Raw genomic sequence first — 25,113 nt, forward strand, 5'->3', positions numbered from 1 at the left:
TATCTATAAAGTTTTCTCTGTGTGGTTTCTGTTAGAAAATCACGTACTAGATACAAAATGCTTCCAACTTAGAATGCAAGTAAACTGAAAGAAAACAGGCAAAATGTTGCTTAAAGAGCAAATGGGTTTATTTTATGTAAACTGTGACGATATTTTTCTGCACTATTTACAGTAGACATAAATGGGTCATATAACACCTTTAAATGAAGATGCTTTTTTTTTTTTTTTTTGTATCTCCACAAAAAGATTGGTTTTTTAGGATCTGGTACTGTTAAAATTCACTAAAGGAACTTCTTGAGATTTCTGTTGTCTTTAAAAGCCTAACCTTGAACCTGTGATGCATTGATTTCCTCACGTGGGCTATATGATTGGGGGGGGGGGGAACTGGTATCAGTTTTATTCTGGGTATCAGTTTTATTCTGTAATTATAAATGTAATTCCTGTGGGTAGTACCTGTAGGTTTACTGTAGATACGTTAGACTGGAAAGCTCTTCAAAACTATGTTTTCCTTGGTCTTGCAAAGTTCTGTATGCCCCAGAGGGGCCTCAGCAGTTCTGGAGGGAGTTGGATGCTGCTGCCAAAGTGCAGTTTCCAAAGCAGTAATTGTCTTTTGGGTAGGTTTTCTGTTCTCCCTAGTGGTAAACCTTGCAGAAAACAGCTTTGACCTGTTTTTATATTATTAGGGATTCAGTAACAGTAATTTCAGCATTAATTTTATTTGTTTAAGGTAAACTTTGAAAGATCTTACTTAAAGAGATTTTCTTTTTTTTTTTTAAGCTTCAGCATCTCTGCAGAGGTTCAGTTGAATCAAAGTTAAATTTAGCTCTGCTGTGGATTGAGTTTTTGTGGCTAATATTAAAATGGACATTGACTAAGACATTTGTTCTACATGTTTACTATGCTTCTAAGTGTGAAACTTAAATTTTTAATACTATTGCCTTACTGTGTTGTACTTAGGAATTGATTAGGTAACATTTCTTTCAACTTTCAAAAAAATGTTTAATGTAATCATACTTTAAATGGGAATGCCTAGGTGCCAATAAAAGTAAGAATCTTAAATAAATCTTTGTAGTTTAATTAGCAGATGTGGGGCTACATGAGCCACAGCCAGCTGGGTAGTCTTTCTCTCTTGTTTTTGTTTTTAACCTTCAACTCAAGTGATTGAGAGATCCACTTAAAAATCTGTCAAGAGTAAAGTCCCAGCCTCCTCACATAAGTGCTGTTTGAGCTATGATTATTGGGCTATACAGGAAAAAGAAGAAAAGACTTTATATTTTTAAGATTAAAAACTGAAGTATTTTTAATTTTTTTTTTCTTTATACATCCAAAATAACAACCATAATGCCACATCTTCTCCTTTTCAAGTGACCTTCATAAATTTTCCACAGCTTTGTTACTCTTATTGGGCAATTTGCATGATTTCAGTTTGTCCCTGTTCCGTTTATCATATTTTGCAGTTAATTCAGCAAGAAAGTTTATGCTCAGGAAAGTTTGTCTTCATTTCAGGAAAAAAAATTATGGTTGTATTAATCTGAAAAAAAAGTGAACTGCATATAAAGTGGTAAGACTTTAAGCTAAGCTGCTTTAAGTTAGTGTCACCATTTAACGCTGGCTACCAGTACCATTTTGCTCAAAAGTCTAAAACACAGCACTGTATGAGCTGCTAGGAAGAAAATCAACTATATCTTAGCCAGGCCCAGTACTCTTAGTAGAAATTCTGAAGCAGCAGGTTTGAGAGTTTACTCAGTTGTATACCTCCTGTCAGACTCCTATTGAGCCTGGCATTTTCCCAAAGTTCTTCCACAAAACTCTTAGGTGATACTGGGCAAATGCTTCAAGTATTTTTTTTTTTTTCCCCCCTCATTGCTGAAGTAGGGCCTCTCTAGCAAGGGAGTTCCGTTTGGATTATATTGTATGTCTTCTGCATATTTCTGTGAAGACAGACAACATTTGGCCGGTATTAAAGCCATAGGCTTGTTTTCAGCTAGTGCAGGAAGGTGGAATCTGGTATTTCTGTTGGCAGACTGGGCTGCCTAGAAAATAGGGTTGCAGCAAAGGAAAGGAGTGCCAGCATGGAAAGTTTACTGGCAAAAGTCTGGTTTTGGCAAACATGATGTAAATTAAGATAGTTCAGAGGCATATTTCAGTGACAGCATTGCAGGTTGGGACTTTATAAATGAAGATACATTATTTAGACAGCTTGATAAAAAAAATACGGAATGGTAGAGAACCCCTAGATTGACTTAATAGGTATTATTTTAAACTGAATGAAAATTGTGAGTTACAACTTCTCTAGAGCTGGAAGTATAGAATAATAGTACTTTCTTTTTTCTGTGCAACAGGATCACTGCAAAATGTTCCTACAATGGCTAGTAGTGAGAAGTCACTCTTGTAATTGAGAAGGCAGGACTGGAGCTCTGTGTATTCTTAAATATAGCTGTGGTTAAGTGATAAAAATGGTAGTAAGGTGTCACTAGACTCTTTCTTAAATGTGAAGTCTAAGCTTCTCACAAAAAGTCAGGTTTTATAAATTCTTAAGTTGATTCTAAGTGTAATGTTGCTATTTGGGACATCTGTAGGACTCAGAGGTTTGGTTAAGAGCACTGTAGTGTCATTAAGAAGATTTTGCCTTTTCCCTGACTCTGTAGACCTTTAGAAACTGGTAAATAGGTATCCACTGGAGTGACTGAGAGGACAGAGCAGAAGTCTGTCACTGGGAAGTGTGTTCTTTCTAAATTCACTTGCATGCTGTAGAGCACATCTTGCTCCTATTACTGAAAGTGATCTTGCTAACCTGCATTGGTTTGACTAGGTGTGACTTTAAAAGTAACAGTTGACTGGCAAGCCAAAGTGAAAAGTTAGTGTCCACTTTCAATAGTACTCTGTGCTTTCTGGTGTTATCAAAGGGTTGGGAGAGAAGAGGCTAATTAACTGAAAAAATTTTCAGAGTAGCTGTTGGCCATACTTTCTGACTTGTGCATATGTGTTAAGTTTTTCACTACTATTGGTGCATTATGTATACCCTACAGGACAAATTACCATTTCTATATAATGCTTTGAGTAGAATATCATGCTTATTAGATAACACTAACCATAAGATTCTCAAAAAAACCCCAACCTGAAGGTCTGTAAGCGCTCCTCCTCTAGCTGACAAAGTTTTATAGAGAGCCAAAGAAAAGTCTTAGAATTTAGTATGTTATTTGACTTTATGAGCCACCCTATGTAAGTTGCTTGGTGACACTGACCTTTCAGAAGTGATAAACACCTGTATCATTGTTCAATTTTCTGCTGGGAGTATGATTGTTTAGCCTTTCTGAAGTTCAAATGTCACAGATATTTTCACTTCTTTTGCAAAATAAGATGCTGTCAGCATTGGTAAAGTTAGTTTTGCTTATAGAACATGTTAAGACTCATGAAAAAGATGATACTATCATTTGTTAAAAAATAAATTTATAAATGCTGTATACTAATATAAATAATGCTGAGAAGAAGAATCTGTCAATAACCTGGTATTTGGCTGTAACACCAGAAAAAAATTAATAGTTTCTTCTCAGAAATTTAATATCAGCTGACATCTTGTGACCTCTTGATCAATACAGGGTTGTTTTGCTTTCTTAGCACATTGTACTATGGGCTTTGGAATGCTCAAACTTGTTCATATGTCCCTAATTAAGGCAACCAGATCAGAGGTCTCCGTCTAAAGGTTTAATAAATAAGTGTAGTGTGTATATAATGGATATATCAGCTTTAAGTTTTATAATTGAAACGTTATGTAGGACTCTGCAGACAGATAATAAATTTTTTTTATTATTTCCTTTGGAATGAAATTCAAGATCATTTAAAAGGTTTTTAAGACCTCTCCAAGCATAACATAGTCATGTGATCTTTGGCTCGGTAAAGCTTTGAGTAAATTAAGTACTCCGTTATAATATGCATGCTTAGTCACAACAGCAAAATAATGTCAGGAAAAGTGTAACATACTTAACTTTCAAGCAACATGTTTTTCAAAGCGTGTTATTGTGCGGTTTTAAAGTTGGCTGTCTGACTGAATGACACAGACTTGACCACAGTAGAAATTATACGCAAGACTGCATACCAAATACATTAGGTAGAAATGTAATCCAGAATTTACAGTTCTGTATCTTGTATTAAAGCTTTTATACAAATGTCTTTCAGCTGTATTTGCTTTGAAAGTATGGCTATTCAGCTGCATCTCTTGTGGCAAACAAGGCTGCTGTTCTGTGTTTTGTATTGTCACTGAAGCCCTAACTAATTTCAATACCTCTCATCCAGGGTGAGTAGTTTTTTCGGTGTGGCTTTAATGCATAATTTTCATTCTGTATTTTTCTTCAGGCACTTGTAAGGACAAAGATAAACCTCCAAGCCTTTCTGTCCTTGAGACTTTGAGGTGTACCTTGACAGCTTACCAGAACAAGCTGGAAGATATGTCTAATGAGGTAACTCTTGCACTGTTTGGCTCCATATGTATCGCCTTCAGCCTGCAGCAGTACATACGCTTTGCTTGTAAAAAAGGTCAGAAGACTGGGAATGTTGAGTTGACAGCTTCACATATACCCAAAGAAACAACCTCTGTCACTACTATTTCTCTAAGCTTGCCCTACAGTGAAGTTTCATTTACATTTCAGGGGACAGAGAGAAGAGGTTTTTTTCTTTTTTTTCTTTTTAGTTTATTTTGTTTTGTTTTGTTTTTTATTAAACCTATTAGGGTTATTATTTTCAATAAACATTCAAGAAAATGAACCATTTGTATCTAGGATTTCAGTTAAGAGATGATGATTTACAAATTGGGGAGTGTATACTGCAATATTCCTAAAATATACAACACTTGAGCCTTCACAGTCATTGGTATCAGTTATGTAAATGTGCATGCCCATGTACGTTTAAAAAGAGACATAATTTTCTGAGATAAGTGTTTTTATGATTAAGTCTGGTGGTGCTATTTTGAGGTCTTTTCAAGTAAAATCGGACTGTGACAATACTTTATCTAAAACAGTAATGGAAATATTTCAATTTTGGAAGTCTTACACTTGAAAAAAAATTTTTTTTCCATTCCATTTGTACTGGCCTATTAGTTCACTGACTGAAGAGTCACAGTCTTGCATTTATTTTCTCATTTTTATTGCTAATGTGATCAAATTAATTATCTTGGGTGTAAATGTTTTATGAATTTGCGGCTATAAAGGCTGTAGAGAGAAGTTAACTGCACTGTTAAAGCTTTCTGTACAAACTTGTAATTAGCTTATCTTTGGATAAAACTGGCATATACAGAAAGGCAAGATGTGATAAGATCGTAAAAATGCCAGTCCTGTTTTTTCATTTCTAGGTTTTGTCTTTTGTTTTGACAAATGCATAGTCTAGCTAGTCAGTCATAACGTTTAAAAAAAAAAAAAAAAGACAAAAAACAGAAGAAAAGTCCATCGGCTTTGCCCCTTTTATTGGGAAAAGAATGGTCTCCCGCAAGAGCTTTGAGTTTGTTCAACAGGCGCAAAAATAAGTGACCATGGAAACAATTATACTTTTGTAAACAGCAAGCACTGTTAGGTCTCTCCCGGTGAGATAAGAGAACCGATGTGTATAGTCATTATGAAACTCTTCTGAGACCTAAGTCTGGAAGCTGCAGAGTAACTAGGAACATATTACCCACAGCGAATTGTTATTTGGGAGGAGGAATGTCACGTGATAGGCAGCACAGTTGAAAAGTCGACTCAGCAGGCTTTGGCTTAGTGATGTGCTTTGTTGTGAAACTGTGCCAGAGACAGCAGTGGGGAGACCAAGGGGGTGGCTGCTAAGAAAGCAAAGAGAGTATTCTGACAGAAAGAAGAATGAACTGTCAAGGAAAATAAATCGCAAGCAGAGCAGGACCAACTGATGACCTGCCACAAGACTTCCCAGTAGGACTGCATGTGACTGACCCTGAAGTTGTCATATGGAGCCGGAGATCACTGAGCACCTTCATGGTGCACAGAAAGGGCAGTGCTCTGTCCTTCTTGATTACACCCACCCCCATAGATAATGCTGCTTTTGGCTTTTTATATATTAGATATGATTAGTAATAAAACTTTTTAATAATACAATAATGCACAAAGGGAATATGAAGGGCACTGTGCAATAAAAACAGGATGTTTTAATACACAGCAGTAAGTGTTTAGTTTTGAGTAATTATGTAGTGGTTCTTTTTATAGAAAGATTTTCGACAAGATCCCACATATCAATGGAGTTACTCATATCTGTGTACACCTGTGAAATATGCTGGTAAACTTGTCATGTGTCACCTTTAACTTACTGTGTTAAACATTAGATTAAATGATCTAGTTCATTTGTGTGACTGAAAGGTGTATAAGTATTTTCTTTTTGACAGATAACAAGCTTTTGACTTTCTGTATAGTGCAGAGGCTAGAATATGTTTGGTGAGAGAGAGAAGGCTAGTAAACCAACAAAAAGACTGGAAATATTCCAGTAGGATTTTGTAATTTACTGAAGTTATTTCTAAGGGTTCTGCCAGGTCTCCTGATTTGAGATCAAACAAAAATAACAATTTCCAAAGTAATTTGTAGATTTTGTAAGTGGGATTTACTCTACGTTGCTCCTTAATGCTCAAGTACCATCAGTAACCTGCACTATAATATATCTCTGTTCGATGCTTTCTTTCAGACATTTGTATTGCTAACCTTATCATCAGGTTATAGATACAGATTATAGTGATGTGTTGTTAACTTTTTTTGAAGTGGAAGGTGAAGCTAGTACATATTATGGTCATGAGCTACCTCTAAGGTGGTTGCTTGTAACACTATAAACAGTTCAGTAGTTGTCATGCCTCTGGGGAACATTGCTGCTTCTTACAGGTATGTGAGTATTATCCAGCACTCAGTAAAACGTAGAGACCACACTCGTAGCTGGACGATTTCTGCAAATGGCCACTGACTTTGAAAACTTGTTTTCTCAAACCACTCCTCAGATTGTAATCTGAGTATATTACATTTTCAAATACTTTTCAAAGTCTGTGTTTTTGTCAGATATTTTGAGAGTTAATGGGAAAGTTAATACTGGACTCGGTTCGGGATTCTAGCACTGCTACTTATCTTAAATCATTATAAAAGAGTTATTTAGTGCTTTTGTAATAGCATATTTAGATTGTGTGGAGTATAAATATTGTCAAAGGAATCAAAAAACCATTTTTTTTTTCATTTATATACAAAATTCTTCCTTTATATTCAAGTGATTATGTAGCCTTTCTGTAAAAAGCCTGTTTGACCTCATATTTTTCACAGCTTGGGAAAAAGAAGGCTTTGTGTGAAAAGATGACAAAAGAACTTGAGATATCCAAAGAGAAAATGTGTGCTTTAAGTCAAGATTTTAAGGTATGGTTTCATGAACTTAACATAAAATTTGAAAGTTCTGAAAAAAATATCTTTCTGGATTTAAGGTATCTTTTTTTTTTTATCCACATAAATCTCTGTATCATTATATTCTTCTGAGGACACTAGTTTACCTTGCAAGCTTGTGTTAAGCCATGCTGCTTTCTTCTGGTTACCACCTGATCTTTTCAATGATTGCACTTCTGAAATAATTTGAAAGCGGTTGATCAATTTGCAAAGTATTGTTTTATATTGAAATCAGTATCAGTAATTTTTTGTCTTTTAACTTTTTTACTCAAGAAAAGGAGAAGATAATTTAATTACGTCTGTTCATATGAAAGTACATGTTATTAAAGAAGTCTTTCCTGTGTTAATTTTTTTTTTGTTTGTTTGTGTTTATCAGACAAGTTAATGCATGTATGAAGCATCAGGTTATCGTTCACAGTTGTACAATGTGCAGCCCAAAATTTCTTAGAGTAAAATCTACCTGGGAACTGATAAAAACACTTGAGAACTCTTTTCTTTTGTTTCTGAAAAGCAATTTTTTTTGGTCTGTTTTTGTCTGACATACCACTTTTGTAATGTCCTGTCTGGTTACATCAGTGGCCAAGGGAGTGAGGAAGTCCTGAGGTCATGGTTAAACTTAATCTCCCAACTGGCAGTGTATTATATTACTGCCAAAATAGGATGTCTCTACTCCCAGTGTTTCTTAGATTGTTTTTCTGGGGATATGCTGCTTTATCATTTGAGTTTAGTCACAGATAGCTTCTGCAACAGTCATTGAATCTTCATATTAGTTGATACTAGTGCACGATGTCCTGTCATCTGATCTGAACTGTCTTTACTAATTTATGTTCAGAAGACTTAAGACTTGTGCTTCTGTTGCAGCACCTTTGTAAGGCACCTAAAAATTCTGCAACCCATTGCAACAGATACTGGTATTCTTCATGCAAAAACTGTGTTTGCTACACATGGATGGTGCTGGTTTTTATTCAGTACACCAGTTTCTGATCTCTTTAAATTTTTGGTAATAAAATTGTATATATGAGTGAAAACTAGACCCAGTCTGAAAACATTTGTGTTATAAATATAACATTGCTTTAATATTTTAATATTTTCATTAAGAAGAATAAAAGTTGTCATTGTCTGATGAATTTTGGAGTATCTTTCCTATTATATTTCCTATATAAGCCGCTATGATTCTATGAAAAGCAAACAATGCTTTCAGTTTGACTTTTAGCAAACTTAGCAGTGCTGGAAGTCCAGTGCTTGTAAGAGAGAAAAGCATGGGTATCTGTCCACTCCATCTCAGCAATCTTTTGGTTGAAGGGGTAGTGTATTAAGTTCTTTGTTTACCTTGTGAGATTTGGTACTTGAAACATAATGATTGTATTTATGACCATGTCTGATTATTAGTTGCTTCCCATGGTCAAACCTCCAAAGAGAGTTCTCACTTTTTTTTATTATGCAGATGAAGAATACAGTGGGTAACAACAGCTGTCTGTGTTGCCTACCAACTCAGCAGTCATGGATCAGAGATATACTTAGGAAAATAAGACATCTTTTCACTAGCTTTGAGAGCTCTCCACTCTGCAGAGGATAACTTGCATACATGCATTCTGCTCTTTACCCCAGTTGTGGGGGTAAAGGGGATTCCGAAGGTCACTGCATCATGAAGCTTTTAACTCTCAAAGATGAATTTCTGATGCCATCTAGTTACAAACTGTGGAGAAGAACTATTATCAATTTTGAAATTCTGTTATTGACAAGATACAGTCAACTTAGCCTGGAGTATTCTGAACACGTGGCTATATGACTGTTTACTTTTTCAAATGCTGAGCACTGGACTAAGGTAACATTTTATAGAGTAAAATTCTTACCAGCCTTTCTGTTCCATGTCTCTGTTCTGCAGGAAGCTCAGGATAACCTGGCTGATGCCAATAAAGAGTTAAATCATCTGCACACTAAGTGTGCAGAGAGAGAGACTTTAATAGGAACTTTAAAAGTGGAACTACAGAATATGCGGCAATGCTGGGAGAAGGAGAAAGTACGTGCCACAGAATTTGAAAATGAAATCCAGAAGCTTACCAGGGCTTACCAGAAGGATGTGGAGGTATTACCAGAGAAAAGATGACTGTCAAAAAGAGTCTTTATTTAATCTCAACTTTACAAATTTACATACATCAGATTTTTACTCTTAGTCTTAACAGATTTATCCCCAAAATATGATTTTAAGATACATATTTTGAAATATGTATTTAATATCTACAAGATCTCAGGACAAATTGGTTCTCTTTCTTCTCTATCAGAACTAATAGCTTAACTCTCCCAGTATTTTGAATTTTTGAACAACTGAGTTTATTGAAAGAGCTATGCCTGACAAACAATTATTTCTTTCTTTCAAATTGGAAGTTAATAAAATTTGTTGGAACATACAATAGTATCATCGTAATGTGTTGTTAATTACTGATTGACATGGCAATTGATAGATGAAAAATTGAGGTAGTTTTCCCTGCATGCCACAAAACCTAGGAATTCTTATTTGTGACCTGTTAGGTCATTGTGGTGTGTTATATGTCAAATTGCTTAACAAAGTCTTATTTCGGAATTATTATCTCCTTATATTTGTTTACAGATGTTAATTTTGTTAATTTTTCCACCCTCAATAAAGTAATTCTGTACTAGCAATAGCAATGATGTTCTTGTGACAGTCGTGCATATTGAGCTCATTACTTCCACAAATTTGAACATGGATGCCAACTGAGTAAAAAGGAAACATTCTTTCCACCTCCTTTGCAGTCTGGTATTTAAATAGTGTCCACATGAAGCAGCTGGACTTGCTATACGCATCAGATAATGATTAAAGTGAAGGAAACTAGAAGCCTGGCTATATTGTAAAGTCAGCATGTCTGTAACACTGTGGTTGCATTCGACATGTGTAAATTGATTTTGGGTCTTGGGATCCCTTTTTTCATGCCAAATGGATAATTATCATCCTTGGCTTATCCCAGCTCCAGCAACAATGTAATGATGGTGGCACACCAGGTTTTCCTTGGGGAATTAGGGGATCTGCTAGAAACAAAGTTAAACTAAACTACAATTTTTTATTGCCTAAAATACCACGAAATAATTGTGAGAAAATACACCTAAGTATAATGGAAAAGGCTCAGAAAAAAAGTAGACCCATCTCAGTCATCCACATTTTCTTGATGTGAAGCGTTATGGAAGACCCCTGGGGTCTTGGTTCTCCTAATGAGAACGTTTACAATGGTTTACGGACTTTGAATAAAGGCTTTATTTCTTGTGGCTTTTGAGATAGAGCTTTCTATTGTTGTCTTAATGGAAGTTGCTAAGTTGCATATATGTACTGACAAGGACGAAGGCTGGAATTTCTGTTGCATGCTATTGTTGCTACAGTTTATAACTTGCATCAACTATTATACTGCCGACTAAAATCAGTGTAAAGGGTTGAGGCACGGCTTGTGGAATTTAACTGATGAAGCTTTAACACTATTTTGTCTACCTGTTTAATCATACATAATCCACACAAACAAATTTTTAAAAGACTTTAGAGTGATAGTCGTATAAGCAGTCTGTTGTGCTGCCAAGCCAATCAAGATAATTTTCTGTGTACTATGCAGATATTGGAAGTGGATGTAGTTTGAATGTACCTAAAAGTGTTAACATGAATTATTAAATTGCATCTATTAATAGCATGGAAATTTTTATCTGTATCAGGTCATGGTTGTGACCACTGCAGGACTGGGTTTTCTTTGTTTATATACTATATATTACACAAATTTTCTAAAAAGTGTTGTCTTACTCTGACTTTATTATGTATGACTGAAAATATTAAAAATACTGCTTTTGAAAAGGTTTGAGAATGAGTTTTGCGGGTTTTTTTTCAGGTGTGTGCAGCTCACATTACTACACATATGATGCATCTCTTCGGATTTTAACACTGTTCAGATACAACAGTTAATTTTTCTTTTTGTCTCAGGAGAAGCTAACCTTCCTCCATAGCTTATACCAGCGTTTGGTAGCAGGCTGTGTGCTTATAAAACAACCAGAAGGCATCCTAGACAGATTCTCTTGGTCTGAGCTTTGTGCAGTCTTGCAGGAGAATGTTGATGTCCTGATCTTAGACCTCAACAGGGCTAATGAGAAGGTAAGTGTCCTTAGGCACCAAATACCTCTATTAAATTCAGTGACATTTGTCCACATCACAGTATCATTAAAAAGGACTGACATTCATCTTATTTCAAAAAGAATTTGGACGTTAATAATTCAATACCATTAATTATGGCTTGTCTACAACTCAGTTTGATGCCATTGCTGTGGGCATGTAAATGTGACTGAAGTCTGTATGAAGTCTCTAAGCTCCACTTTCTGTGCAGGACATGCTAATAGTACTAGCCAATATTAGCCACAGGGACCTAATTAAAAGAAAATAAATTAATCTTACTGATGAAGCAATTCAAAGAACTTAGTCATTTACACTAATAAAGCAAGTCTTTATTTTAGCATAAAACAGAAACAAAATGCATTTACACCAGGAACATCATCTTTAAATTATTTGTTTATGATTCAGAGGTACTATCTGAAAACATAAATGTGAGGGTTTTTTTGTTTATCTTTTGGATTATGAAATTTGGATTGAGAAATATAATAGAAAATACTTATTTTTATAAAACATGTTAATATTTGTTTAAGGGAGAAGCTGTTCTTTTCTGAATGATTGTAATGTGAATAAGCTTACATGGCCTTTCTCCCCAGAAATCCCTTCATTTTTGGGAAAGAAAAGATCTCTTTTTAAATAACTTAAACTGGCTCCACAGACTAGTATTTCTCGCTCTTCAGGATCTCAGTTCATGTTCTGGCTGCATTAATCAGGCCAGTCCTGCAGTCCAATAGAGAGACTCCGGATCTTGGCTGCCTTGACATTATGTTCTTGAGGCACAGGGAGGGAAAAGCTCTTTCAGATGTTTCTCATCTGCTGGAATTGTGACCACTCCTCTGGCCTGAGTAAGGGACAGGGCTGGTTACAGTGAATTGTTTTCACTCTGCCCATCATTTAGTAAATACCCTAGCAGTCAATGGAAATTACTAAAGATGGATAGTATGAAATAAATTCTGGATTATGCAGATTGGATGTACATTTCTGTTTTCCTTTTGAAGTAGAGGAGGAAAGGGCATGGAAGGGAAGGGAGTGAACATTGTTGGCAGTGTTTGGGGGTGTTGTGTCTTATTGTTTCTTGCTTTTTAATTTAGTATGGTTATTGAGATTGATTGTAATCTCTCTAGGGCACTTTTCATGTACTTACCAGCTTTTCAGGGGTTTGGGACAGTATTGTTACCTGTGCTGTACCTGCTTTCTGAGAACAAAATTTTTCTCCTGCAGTTCGGTGTGATCTATTTGGCAGGTATCTTTCTGATATTCTCTAGTAACAAAGTGTAGGCATGTGTATTTAGCAGTCATCGTTAGCTTGATTCAGTCCTCCATTTAGTTTGCACAAGAGCTGCAAAGTTGAATGACAGAGTGAATCTTTTCATGCTTGTTGAAAACACATCATAAGCTAATGAGCTGCTTGCGAGAAAACCATTCTGTATACTAAAATTTCCTGAAATTATTTTAATACTTAATAATATATGGAATGTCTTGGCTTTCCAATAAAACAAAAAATAAAATTAAGGGCTGTTTTTTCATTATTACTTGCAGTCCTTGCAAACTGCTAAAGGACTGGTATACTCGGATTACTAATGTAGTGGCACAAGATTTAATGCACTCGTTTCAAAAAAATACAGGAAGTGTCCAGTTCAGGTTTCCAACAAAAAAGGTAACAGATATCTGCAAGGTGGTATAAGGATGGTGAACCTGAACCCAAGGGAAATTCATTATTCCAAAATATGTCTCAGTTTTGTTGCAAGATTCAAGGAAGTAATCTGTTTTGAAAGGCTGTTACTTAGTTTTAACAAATATGTCTGTGCTTATATTAATATGTACAATTAAAGTAAAAAGGTGTTTTGAAAGGTAAAAGAATTTCTTTTTAAATGCTTGTCACACAGATATATCACCTAGAATATGTTTGTAAGAACAAATCCGATACTATGAAGGAGCTTCAACAGAGCCAGGAAGATGCTTTTAGCAAAATGGCTGAACAAATGAAAGCCCAGGAAAGCTGCTGGCAGAAACAAAAAAAGTATCTGGAACAGCAGTACTCGGGTCTCCTTGGGGAAGTTCATGCAAGGGCACAGGTATGGTGCTGTGAACTTCCAATTATATTTTTTTTCTTGTAAATATTTAATTCATTATTTCAGTGGTTTAAGCTCCTAACCAATTTAAGGTTGTTTGGCAATTGTAGAGTGTCTTTAAAATGAAAAAAAACCCCAACAATGTACTAGTATTAACTTTACTGATAATAAGAAATAAATTATTTTGTTAAAACATTCCAGAAATGAATCGTTTAATTTGGTCTAGCAGTTGCTAGTGATTTTTTTTTTTTTTTTGAGAATGCTAAAGCTCTAAGATTGAAATGGCTTATTTTAAGAATTATGTAGGGTAGTAGTTACTTTTTCAGTGTCATGCTTTGCAAAGACTCTGCAGAGTAACAGTAATGTGGTGTCATCTGGGGATAAATTTAGGTATATACATTCTGCCCATAAGAATCAACTAACAGTTACAGTGGTAGATTTCAACAGTATTAAAGGACTTGGTTATACAGATACTACAGGGAGCAGTGGTTCAAGAGTGTAAAACTGTCATCACTGATTGTTATAACAGTTATTTGCAATCTAAAATTTTCACTGTTAATTCTACAACCACAATTCATTGTCTTCACAGCCATATTCCTTTACATGTTTCAGTTAAGTGTTATGAAATACAGGAAATAAGATATGCCTTGATATTTGTGACTGCCATCTGAAACTTACTTCATCAGAAGAATGCTGTATTTGAGTCAGATTTTGGGCTTGGAAGTCTTTACAGTCTTAAAAATGTATTTATGAAGTATTCTTTAGACAGAGAAATTTATGGTAATTTCTTGGGAATGAGTTAAAATCTTGTATATGTTTTTTGCTTGATATTTACATTTCACATTGGGTATTGGCAATGCTAAAACATCCCTATGAGTGGAGTAAGTGGCCTCCAGACTTATATTAAGTTCCCTGAACATTCTGCAATTTCATCTTAAGAAATCATTGCCAACAAAGAGAGTGATGAAATGAGGAAGTTTAATTTTAATTTTTCCTTCCTAAAGAAGGAAAGAGTTATGCAATTTAGATTTCTACCTCCATGGATGCTACACACAAAAAATGTCAGTCATCTCTTTCAGAACGCTGGTGTATTGTGGAGAATTGGTGCTGTGCAGTACTGCACCGTTCTTTGGGATGGGGCTGAACCTGTCAGTCTTCTCAGCTGAACTGTGTAGACAGCAAGTAGAGCATAACACGGCTTTCTTCTGTGGAGGGTGCATTAGGTATTTCTTATGGAAAAGGCTTTTATCTGTCAGCTTGCTGTACAGGACTACTGGCTTTCTAAAAGGGAAATACTTTCTATTAGAAACATCTGGACATGTTTTCTAACACAGGTTATGTACTGTTGGAGTACAAGCTGGTAGTGTTGCAATCTAAGCAGTGCAATGTCTGTATATGTTTAGATAATTCAGCAAAACTTCATCTTACCTTTTTCCATCTTATATTTGCCTTTCTTGCCATTCAGTGTCAATCTAGGAAGAAGACAGTCTAATTTTTTCTGGATTTCTAATTGTGACTGACTTTGGACCTGCAAATACCAGATTAAACCTTTCCCTTAATGGGATCCATAGGGTCTGCGGATGTCTGCTGTTAGGGCTGTCCTAATTCTGATTGCTTGTTTTTTCTAAGACTTAACTGTCATTTACATACTGCATTTTGAGACTGTTAGCCATATGTGTCTGCAAGATCACTGCTCTGTTGGATCAGAGGTGTGCAGACAGACTAATGTTGTAGCCTTATTTCCATAGGGAACAAGGAAAAATGTGCCACAAGTTATGGAATGTGTTCAAAGGATCTTCCAGATATTACTGAGTGTCAGTGTTTACATAAAGATACATAATGCAATACTTCAATTATTTTAACAGGCTTTATTAATTAAATTTTAGAGAAAACATATATTCAATGTAAGTAGAATATAATTTGCCAGTATTCTGTATTTTATTGTAGAACTGTCGGTCTCATCACTCTAGGACATTTATTCTGTCACTACAAGGAAACTGTAGCAATTTGCTGTATTTTCTATCTGAAGATCTGAGTGTTAATTACAAGCAGTTTAATGAACTAAGCCCTTGTAGATGTCAGTTCCTTTCTGGAAAGCAAAGATGAGTGATTTTTGCTGTCCTGCAGCAAGCTAATGGTACATCCTTTTGTTTGTAACTTTGCCTTTAACCAGTGGTCCATGCTACCTTCTAGACACTTTGCCTCAGAGCTCCTGGGTTGAGACTTCTTTCATTTTCCCAGTTGTTGGTACGTGTGTGAAAGCAAGCTGAAGACTGTCGATTCAGACTCTCAGGAGTTAACTGAGAGCTCTGACTGCACAGCAATATGACTAATGTATCTTGGAAATTATTATTTTGGTTTCTTAGAACTGCAGTAGAAGGTTAGGGCTTTTCAAGAATTGGTCTCCTTATGATTAGAATGTAACACCGCAAAATCTGGAGGCTTTAGTAGCAATGACACCTGCCACTGCTTTTGTCCCCAGACAGTACTGTTCAGGATCCCTGACTCCAAGATGGGATCTATGGATGTTAATAGGCACTACTTCACAGCTGTTACTGTAGGTCAGATGGATGGTGTAATCAGAAAGCAGTTTCACTGTTTTTCTGTAGTGCAGAAATTCCCAGAGTGGCCTTATCACAGATCAGCAATAAACAAGGCACTCTATAGATAACACTCTTCTTTGTCTGTGGTCTCTATGTTGAGAGTCAATGGAGCTTAAAATGCATATCCTTTTTCCTTGTCTTTTGTAGCAAGAGTGCAGTCCTCTTGATTTGATAGTGTGCCATTTTGAAAATGCTACTATGTCTGTTCTGTACCCTCACACGGATTATTTATTCAGATTGTGCACAGTCTCATAGGAAATGTCCTCTGAATTTTAACTATCAGTTGTTGTTTGCTTATTATGTAGACATGTATTAATCTGTCCCCATTTTTTGTGGTGACTGCTTAAAATAGAAGGGTTTTGTTCTGATATGCAAAAACATGTTGTAAGAGAAAAATCCTGTAACTACTTGAAAAATGTTAATTTCAACAGAAAAATAAAAGGTTTGCTAAATAGGAAAGGGAAAAAGTCCTCTAGGGAGAAAAAAATGTTTTTTCTTTCATTGGCTTTTTTTGTTGTTTGGAAGCTTTGCTTTTGCAGCAAGGCAGGTGAATTAGCTGAAGGCTGTGGTATCTTGCAGTTGTATCAAAAGTCAGTGCAATCAATGCAAAAGGAAGAGACGTATGCGTAACTATACTGTTCCTGACCCACTGGGTCTCTTTGATAGATGTGTCTGGCTCATATACTTTAAAACATAGAAAAGAAATACAAGACAGCAATGTTAATGCTGTTTATTTAGATGTATAGGTGTATATATTTAGAAAAACAGAACAGCTGAAATACAGGAAAACCTTTTGAAGTCATAGTGTCATTATATTTCTAGTTTCCACTTCTGTTTTCATGCCAGAATAAAGGGTAAGGACCCAATAAGAAGTAGGATAAAATAATATTGCTAGTAGCACCTAATTTTTTGTTCAGCATTCTTGGAATCCACTAAGCTCTGCAACTCAGTGAGGTGTCCCTCAAAGCTCAAACTGAAGGAAGCCAGCTTGTCAATGTTTAGGAAGAGAATTCTATGTCCCTTTCAAAAACGGTGCTTCTAAGCTTTGAAGAAAACACTAAAAACAGTGTAGGGTAAGACAAAAGCAATTATAGCCAGTAAAACCAAGAACGTGTATTTTCTTAGAAAACTTTTACATTTCTGTAGTCAGAGATTGTCTTGTTCACTTTTGCATATTACCATACAACCATAAGCATAAAACCACTAAGCTTTTTTGAAAAATAAGCTGTAATTAGCCAGAGCACTGAATATTTAGTATTGCTGCCCAGCAGCCCTGTGGGGATCACACTTTGTTTACTCAGATATTGGCCTTTCACCTGTGATGGCCAGAAACCATAAGTTGTTTTCTAAATTCAGCTTACCTTTTCAGTTCCTTTCAGTCAGGCTATCAGGGTCTTTTTTTATAAAAATCAAACACTGTAAATAATGCAGTAGCATTGAAAGTATTGTACATGCTCATACTTAATTTTATAGTAGTAAAGTGATATATGAAGCCTGTAAATTGTGTTTTGTAATTAAATCTTTTAGTTACCTACTCTATTTTTGTATCATGGGAATATTTTAATAACGTTACAAATTCTTCCTCTTCCAAAAAAAAACCCCAAACTTATTTGGTCGAAGACATTCTTAACTGACTAGGGTGCATCTCTTTAGAAGCATGGAATCTTTTATTTCCATTCTAGGGATAGCTATGTATTTTTTTCACTGTGTTGTGCTTGCACAATGGAGGAGGGAGAAGAAATTACCTCACCACGTGCTTGGGACCTGTACCAAATAGCACATATGGGAATGTGGCTGGATGACACCATTTTACTTCTCTTTTGGACACTGCTAACAGGAATAACCTCTCCCCATTTTTAACAAAATTGCTTATAGCTCTAAGAGAGGTAGCTGAAGCTTAGCATAATCCTCCTTTCTTCATCATATGCATTTGTCATTGCATTTATGTTTGCCTTTTTGTGTCCATGTATGGTAACTGCAGTGTAAGCATTTAACTCAGTCTAGAGCACAAGTCTTATGAAGAGCAGCTGAGGGAACTGGGGTTGTTCAGTCTGGAGAAGAGGAGGCTGAGGGGAGACCTCATCACTCTCTACAACTACCTGAAAGGGGGTTGTAGTGAGGTGGGTGTTGGTCTCTTCTCCCAAGCAACTAGTGATAGGACGAGAGGAAATGGCCTCAAGTTGCACCAGGGGAGGTTTAGATTGGATATTAGGAAACATTTCTTCACTGAAAGAGTTGCTTAGCATTGGAGCAGGCTGCCCAGGGAGGTGGTGGAGTCACTGTCCATGGAGGTATTTAAAAAATGTGTAGATGTGGTGCTTAGGGATGTGATTTAGTGGTGGACTTGGAAGTGCTAGGTTAATGGTTGGACTTGGTGATCTTAGAGGTCTTTTCCAACCTCAATGGTTCTATGATTCTAACTTGAGCTTGTGGGTCCTTTGTGGACAGTGCCTGAAATTTATTATCTCCTTATACCACTAGATCCTGTTTAAATACATCCCTTGAGGATATTGAGGTTATTCCAATCACAGAGGTCATGCATCCAGAAGCCAGTCTCAAGTCTCTGAGGTCCCAGTGTAGTGTCTTGATTCCTGTACAAAAACTGCATGTTACCAAAAGCAGCCAGTCTGTGTGGTCTAACCTTAGTCTTAATTTTGCTACACTGGTTTACTGTTTCAAATCTCCCTCTTTGCCTATTTCAGGGCCTATAGAGGAAAAGGAGGAATGTTCTGCAAGTTGAAAAAAAAAATCTGTAATGGCATTAGTCAAAATAAAAATACCTGTATTACACTGTTATTTTGAAAACTCAATTCTGTATGAGACCTAATTAATCTGTGAATATATAAGTAGGGGGTTGATTACAAAGTAATTAAGAGATCACCTTTACTTCCCCTTTCCCAGCTGCTGCCAATCTGTCTAGGTTTATCTTCCAGAGACTTCCTCCTTTTTTTTCTCTCTCTTACACTAACTTTCTCTTCTGCTTTGGAGAGCAATGCTCTTTCTGAAATTGGATCATGTAATTGCTTATTGTTAAATCAACTAATAAAACTGTATTGTGGACCACCAGGTACTGTTGCACTCTCTGTGAGGTATTGCAGTACTAGTGGATTGTCGTCAGAAATCTGGAGTCCATTTGTAGTTGAAGATTGTGCAAATTTTCCTCCTACTATTGATTTGTTTTCATATATCTGGTTCTGTAACTGTTTGCTAGGAGAGATACTTCAAAAGTAATTATTAATAATTTTTGTTCCTTTAATGTGTTATTTGAATCTGAAAAATAAAAATTCTTTTATCTTTTGTCTAGGTGAAATTGATTTTATTTAAAAAATATATATTCTAGTTATTATTTCTTCTGATTTTGCTTGTTTTCTCATCTTATCCCAGCAATACCAAGCAACAGCAGAGAAAAACAAGGAAGAAATTTATGTGCTTGAAAAAAGACGGGAGAAATTGGCCCTTGAAAATGTTTCTGTGAAAAATACGTTAATGCAGATTCAGAAGGAGCATTCATCTCTCCTGGCAGCCTGTGCACTCTTGGCAGGGGGCCTGTATCCTCTCTATGGCCGATCGTGTGCTATGTCTTCACAAAGAGACCTTCTCCAAGATCAGGTCAACATTTATGAATCGGTGAACCAGGAGATTAGGACCCTAGTTCATGCTCTCTCTGATGTAGAGGAAGACAATCAAGATGAAGCAAAACTGAAGAAACGAAAAGTCAAAGGCCTAATTCGTGTATTCCGAAGAGCTGTGATTGCAGTTTTGGCAGCTAACAGACTTAAAGTTTTAGCCCAGACTTCTAGTTCCCTCTTCTGGGTAAATGGCTTCAAGGAAGGCATTAGTATTCTAGTTTGTGTAGGAGACTCCAAAGGCAAGCGTAATCTGTCAAGTAAGCTAATTGTTTTTTTTCTTTGATAAGTGTTATGTCAAATTACATGGTTAGTGAATAACAAATAGTAATGTTGTTATTAATAGAGTATGCAGACAAAGCTAATGACGTTTTGACAAATGCAATTTCTGGATTTGTGATTTCTGTATTTCTTGACAAATGTAAAAGGAAATGCTTAGTCTGTTAAGCATTGAAAGAAAAGTTAAAACTACACATATGAACTCATGCTGTTGATATCCTTGGCATTTACGTCATGGATTTCAGAATTAGGTGCTACCGCATCTTCTCTGTGGTAGATATCTTGTGGTGTTCCTAAATGATTGAACATCAACATTTTTTTAAAAGATATTTCCTCTTCTTTTATTAATCACTTCCAGTATTTATTTCTTACTAAAAATGCAAAAAATTGCTTTCTGATTCAGGTAAAATACTAGTATAGGATTCAAAATTTTTCTTTAGAGATTATTGTAGTCTTCCTATCCCTTTCTGTTACCAGACCAGCTTGTGCTTCCTCCTACAAGAATAAATGGTGTCAAAAATGTTTCCCAGACTAGATCCATCTACATTTCTGTTTGTGTAGTTCTGGAAGCATATTTAATACAGACTGAATTGTCCTGAAAGACGAATTAGTTTGTGGCTTATATACTTTTGGTCAATTTCTGAAAGACCTGGAGACAGTAGTGTACCTTATCTAAGCTACAATTCTATTTCACAGGTTGTGAAGAGGAACAAATTCACTGTGGTGAAGCACTCAGCTGGTTTACTAGTTCCAACCTCCTTGCTGCAATAATCAGTTCTGTCACTGAATTACAGGATGTTGTTAACAAAACAGGTAATTTTAAAAAGTATATTCTTGTAGCAGAAGAGTAAAAAAAAAATCAGCGTTCTTGCATCATTTCCATTTTTAGGATTTCTTCTAAGCTGTTCTGGATCAAATCTCTGGAGAGCTGTATTGTTGGAACAGAATAATTTTTTTTTAATTGGTCGTATGATACTTTATCATTTTGGTATATAGAAGCATGGGATCAGAAGGCTGGAGAGTGCTTCTAGAAAGCATATAAACAGTTTTGCCTGCTTTGTTGTGAGATAGAAGAAAATATCTACACCACGCCAACAGATATTTCGCTAACCTATTCTTAAAAGCTTCCAGTGAAGTAATATGTACAAGCTTCCTAGTTACTTGTTCCACTGTTCTAATATTTGAGAATTATTTTACTGAAGCTCAACCTAATCTTTTTCCATAGAGAATACCTATGTCATTTCTATTTGATCAGTGTATTTCTTAAGTGGAGGCCCTAAAACTGGCACATAGTCAGCCGGTGACATTACCGCTGCTGACTGAAAGGAAATAATATTCTGCTGTGTTTTATATGATACGAGTCTAGAATTTCCAAATCTGGAATACACTTGAGTTTAATGGATACTAATTTCATCTGGTTTGCTTGCTACCTTGTGGTTTTTGAGAGAGAAATAAAATGCTCTCAACTTACAAAATGTATAGCAGTCTTTATTTTATGACTTTACTGTGTTCCCTCTCTAAGTATATGCTTAATTAGATTTTTGTCTAGATTCCCTAATTTTCTTAGTCTCCCCTCATAGAATTCTAGTATGCCTATGGCAAATTTTAGTGCCAGTCTCTGGATATGTCACTTCTTGATTTGCAGCTGTTAAATCTATTCCTCAATCTCTTTGCAGTGAGGACTAATACAAGATCTCACTTGGTTCCTCTGTATCGCTCTCATCCAAACTCTCATCCTTAGTTCTTTAATACCTGGGAGTTTCAAAGTCCCAACAATTCTCTTAAAGAAGAAAGAACATGAATGGGAGGATATTTTATATGAATAAAGGGAAATAGCAGGACAGAGAGAAGGTGGTACATTTCCCAGAAGCCTGAACAGTAAACTGGTAGCAGAAGTCAGCCATTGAATCAGAAGTGTTTCATTTCAGTTTTGGGTGCTCTCTTCTTTGATCATCCTCTTTTCAGTAACTTAAATTTATATCCTTACAAAATGAAGTTTGAACTATATTTCAGAATATTCACAGGGTTTATACTGCAAGTGTTCCTGTGTATAGAGTGTTGAGAAAGAACAGCAAATTGAAAAGTATCAAGAGAACTTTTACAACAACATCAATGTGCTGAAGTGACTAGTTAGAATACCCTAAATCTCATGATATTTTGCTGGTATTTAAGTATATAAGAATTCTGGTGAACTCTATTTACTTGATATCTGTGCCCTCAACTCATTTTGATTTTGAGAATTAGGAAAAGCCATGCTGAGAATATTATGGCCACAGTCAGTTTGGTGACTCTTTCATAACTTATACCTATTCTAAGTAATTTTCACAGAACCTCAGGGTCTAACTGCTCGTGAATTAATTGGAATTCCATAGCTCATGAGATTAAGAGTCTCTTAAGAACCTTTGGTTCAAAAAATAAGTAACTTAAACTTTGGCATGAAATTTCTGGAATTATTGAAGTGATAGGTGTCTGAAGGAATGTATTTGAAAGAAAGCTTGCATACTTAGGAAATTATTTTATGTTCTCTAAGTGATATCTCAAATAGGTTTTAAACCTTCACACTAGCTGCACTAGCAGCCTAGAAGGCCAGCTGTATACCCTGAGCTCTATCACAAGAAGTGTTGCCAAGCAGGAAGAGGGAAATGATGTTGCCCCTCTGCTCTGCTCTGGTGAGACGCCACCTGGAGACCTGCATCAGCTCCGGGGCCCCCAAACATGGACCTATTGGAGCAAGTCCAGAGGAGGTCCATGAAGATGATCAGAGGAATGGAACACATCTTCTGTGAAAAAAGGCTGAGAGAGTTGGAGTTGTTCAGCCTGGAGAAGAGAAGGCTCTGGGGAGACCTTATTGCAGCCTTCCAGGACTTAAAGCTTCTAAGAAAGATAGGGACAGAGTTTTTTAGCAGGGCCTGTTGCAATAGGACAAGGGGTAATGGTTTTAAACTAAAAGAGGATAGATGTAGACCTGATACAAGGAACAAATTTTTCACAGTGGGGGTGGTGAAACACTGGCACAGGTTGCCCGGAGAGGTGGCAGAAGCCCCATCCCTGAAAACATTCCAGGTCAGGTTAGACGGGGCTCTGAGCAACCTGATCTAGTTGAAGATGTCCCTGCTCATTGCAGGGGGGTTGAGCTAGATGACCTTAAAAGGTCCCTTCCAACCCAAAGATTCTATGATTCTATCATTAAACGATTTTGAATTTTTTTTTAAATGTAAATATGCAATCTGAGAGGTATCTACTCTCTTCTGATCTTGAAATAATGGCTGTTCCAGATTAGACTGCACACCACAGGAGAGAGTAGGCACAAGAACGTGCTGTCTGGATCTACAATATGGAATGGTTCAGTGTCTTAAAAATTACTTGTAAATATGGCTAGGTTATGAGGAAGTTTTTAAGGCAGTTGAAAGAAAGAAAATCCAGATCACTTAGATAACACTGGAACTTTTGGGCTTGTGCACTCTGATTGGAGGCATGTTTCTTGAGCTTTTAACTTTTAAAAACGTAGTTTTGGTTTGACTTTCATAACCATGTCCCTTCACACCGTTCATTAGTTTGGTTCTCATTCCAGCATGTGTTGGAATGATCTTAGCTTCAATTTCAGTACAAGTTCATTAAAGTTTTGGGTGGTGGTTTGGTTTGTTTCGGTTTGGTTTTTTGTAAGGTTAGTTTTGCAGATTGGTTTGAACAGAATCTGTACTGAGTTAAACCAGAGAAAGTAAAGGTCAAACTTTTTGAATACAAATGCCATGAGGTGTTACATACACAAAGCTTTTGAAGCTTAGCATGAAAATTTTAGTCTTGTATAGCACTACCGAGTTCATCCTGCTAACTGTTCTATTTCAACGAGGCAGAGTAAACAAGAGCTACTTCTTCATCTGCCAGCACAGTAAGATTTAGAACTTCTCATTGTCTTTTTCTTCATTTGTTTAAGTTTAATTGCCCTTTGTGATATAGCTGTATTTGTGCTAATAATTCCTTATACATATCACAATGTTCGTAATTTTATGCGTTTATTGGAATTCCTTGATCTTTTGTGGGCAGGTACTTAAAAAGTATATACTTAAACCATATATTCTCTTCCAATGATTATAGGTACAGTTCCTTGTGGAATTGCATTATATCCTCATTTTGTCTTTCAAAGCAGTCAGTAACTTGCATCAATGTATTTCTGTGTATTTACTCCAAACTGCTCTTCATAAAAATAAACAAACATGATGATTTGCTTTTCTATTCCCTGTCCTAAAAAAGTGCCTTAAGTTGTGGATGCTGAAGTGTACTGAATAACAGGAATCCTGGTTATGAAGTGGAATTATCATTTCAAAATGCTACAACACAATTGCCTGAACTACTATTATTAATATATTTTTCCTATAGTTTAAACTGGAGGTTCTAGACATAGGGAAGGGGGCTGCCATCCTAGATACTGCACATCTGGAGAAATATTGTGTTTTCTGGCAGGCAAACAACCTTGTGTAAAATGAGATACCAGGTGGAAATACTAAGAAAAATGAAGGAACAGTAGCTCATTGACAGTATCCTTGTTTTGATATTCACCAAAATTCAGGGCAAAGGAGAGGTTTTTTTAGGAGGTTTTGGTGTCACCTTACATGAAAGGCAGTACAAATGTTCTAGTTTTAATTTTAGGTTAATTTAACTAAATGTTTAAGCTAGTGAATGCATCATGACTGGAGAAAAGAGAGAGTCTTTGAAACAGAAAGACAGGTAGGATTGGATAATCTGTGATAAGAGTTAAAATGATCAAGGTAACTTATCTTTCATGTGATCAGTAATAGAGAACCAACAGAAGGAACAGAGAGGAGCCTTGGCCAACGTAGACAGAGCATTACAATAGCAGTTTGTCCTGGGTGTGAGAGGAATAATGTGGGGTTTTTTTATTTCAAATGATGTTTTATTATTTGAAGTGCAAGATAAAAATGCTGGATAAGATTTTTAGCTTTAAAGAAATAGAAAGAG

The 25,113-nt window shown here is 36.0% G+C and overlaps 1 protein-coding gene across 1 annotated transcript in view; it reads left to right on the forward strand.

The window, feature by feature from the left end:
- Positions 1–25,113, forward strand: part of CCDC171 (coiled-coil domain containing 171) — a gene marked incomplete at both ends in the record, with an annotated part of 66,885 nt that overhangs the window by 37,325 nt on the left and 4,447 nt on the right. The window contains 7 exons of the mRNA XM_010287060.1: positions 4,354–4,457; positions 7,290–7,379; positions 9,289–9,489; positions 11,377–11,544; positions 13,443–13,631; positions 19,616–20,117; positions 20,833–20,949. Coding sequence (XP_010285362.1) covers positions 4,354–4,457; positions 7,290–7,379; positions 9,289–9,489; positions 11,377–11,544; positions 13,443–13,631; positions 19,616–20,117; positions 20,833–20,949 — 1,371 coding nt within the window. The remainder of the gene's footprint in view (positions 1–4,353; positions 4,458–7,289; positions 7,380–9,288; positions 9,490–11,376; positions 11,545–13,442; positions 13,632–19,615; positions 20,118–20,832; positions 20,950–25,113) is intronic.

The sequence above is a fragment of the Phaethon lepturus genome, unplaced genomic scaffold (genome assembly GCF_000687285.1).
Source record: "Phaethon lepturus isolate BGI_N335 unplaced genomic scaffold, ASM68728v1 scaffold41945, whole genome shotgun sequence".
In the NCBI taxonomy this organism is placed as follows: Eukaryota; Metazoa; Chordata; class Aves; order Phaethontiformes; family Phaethontidae; genus Phaethon; species Phaethon lepturus.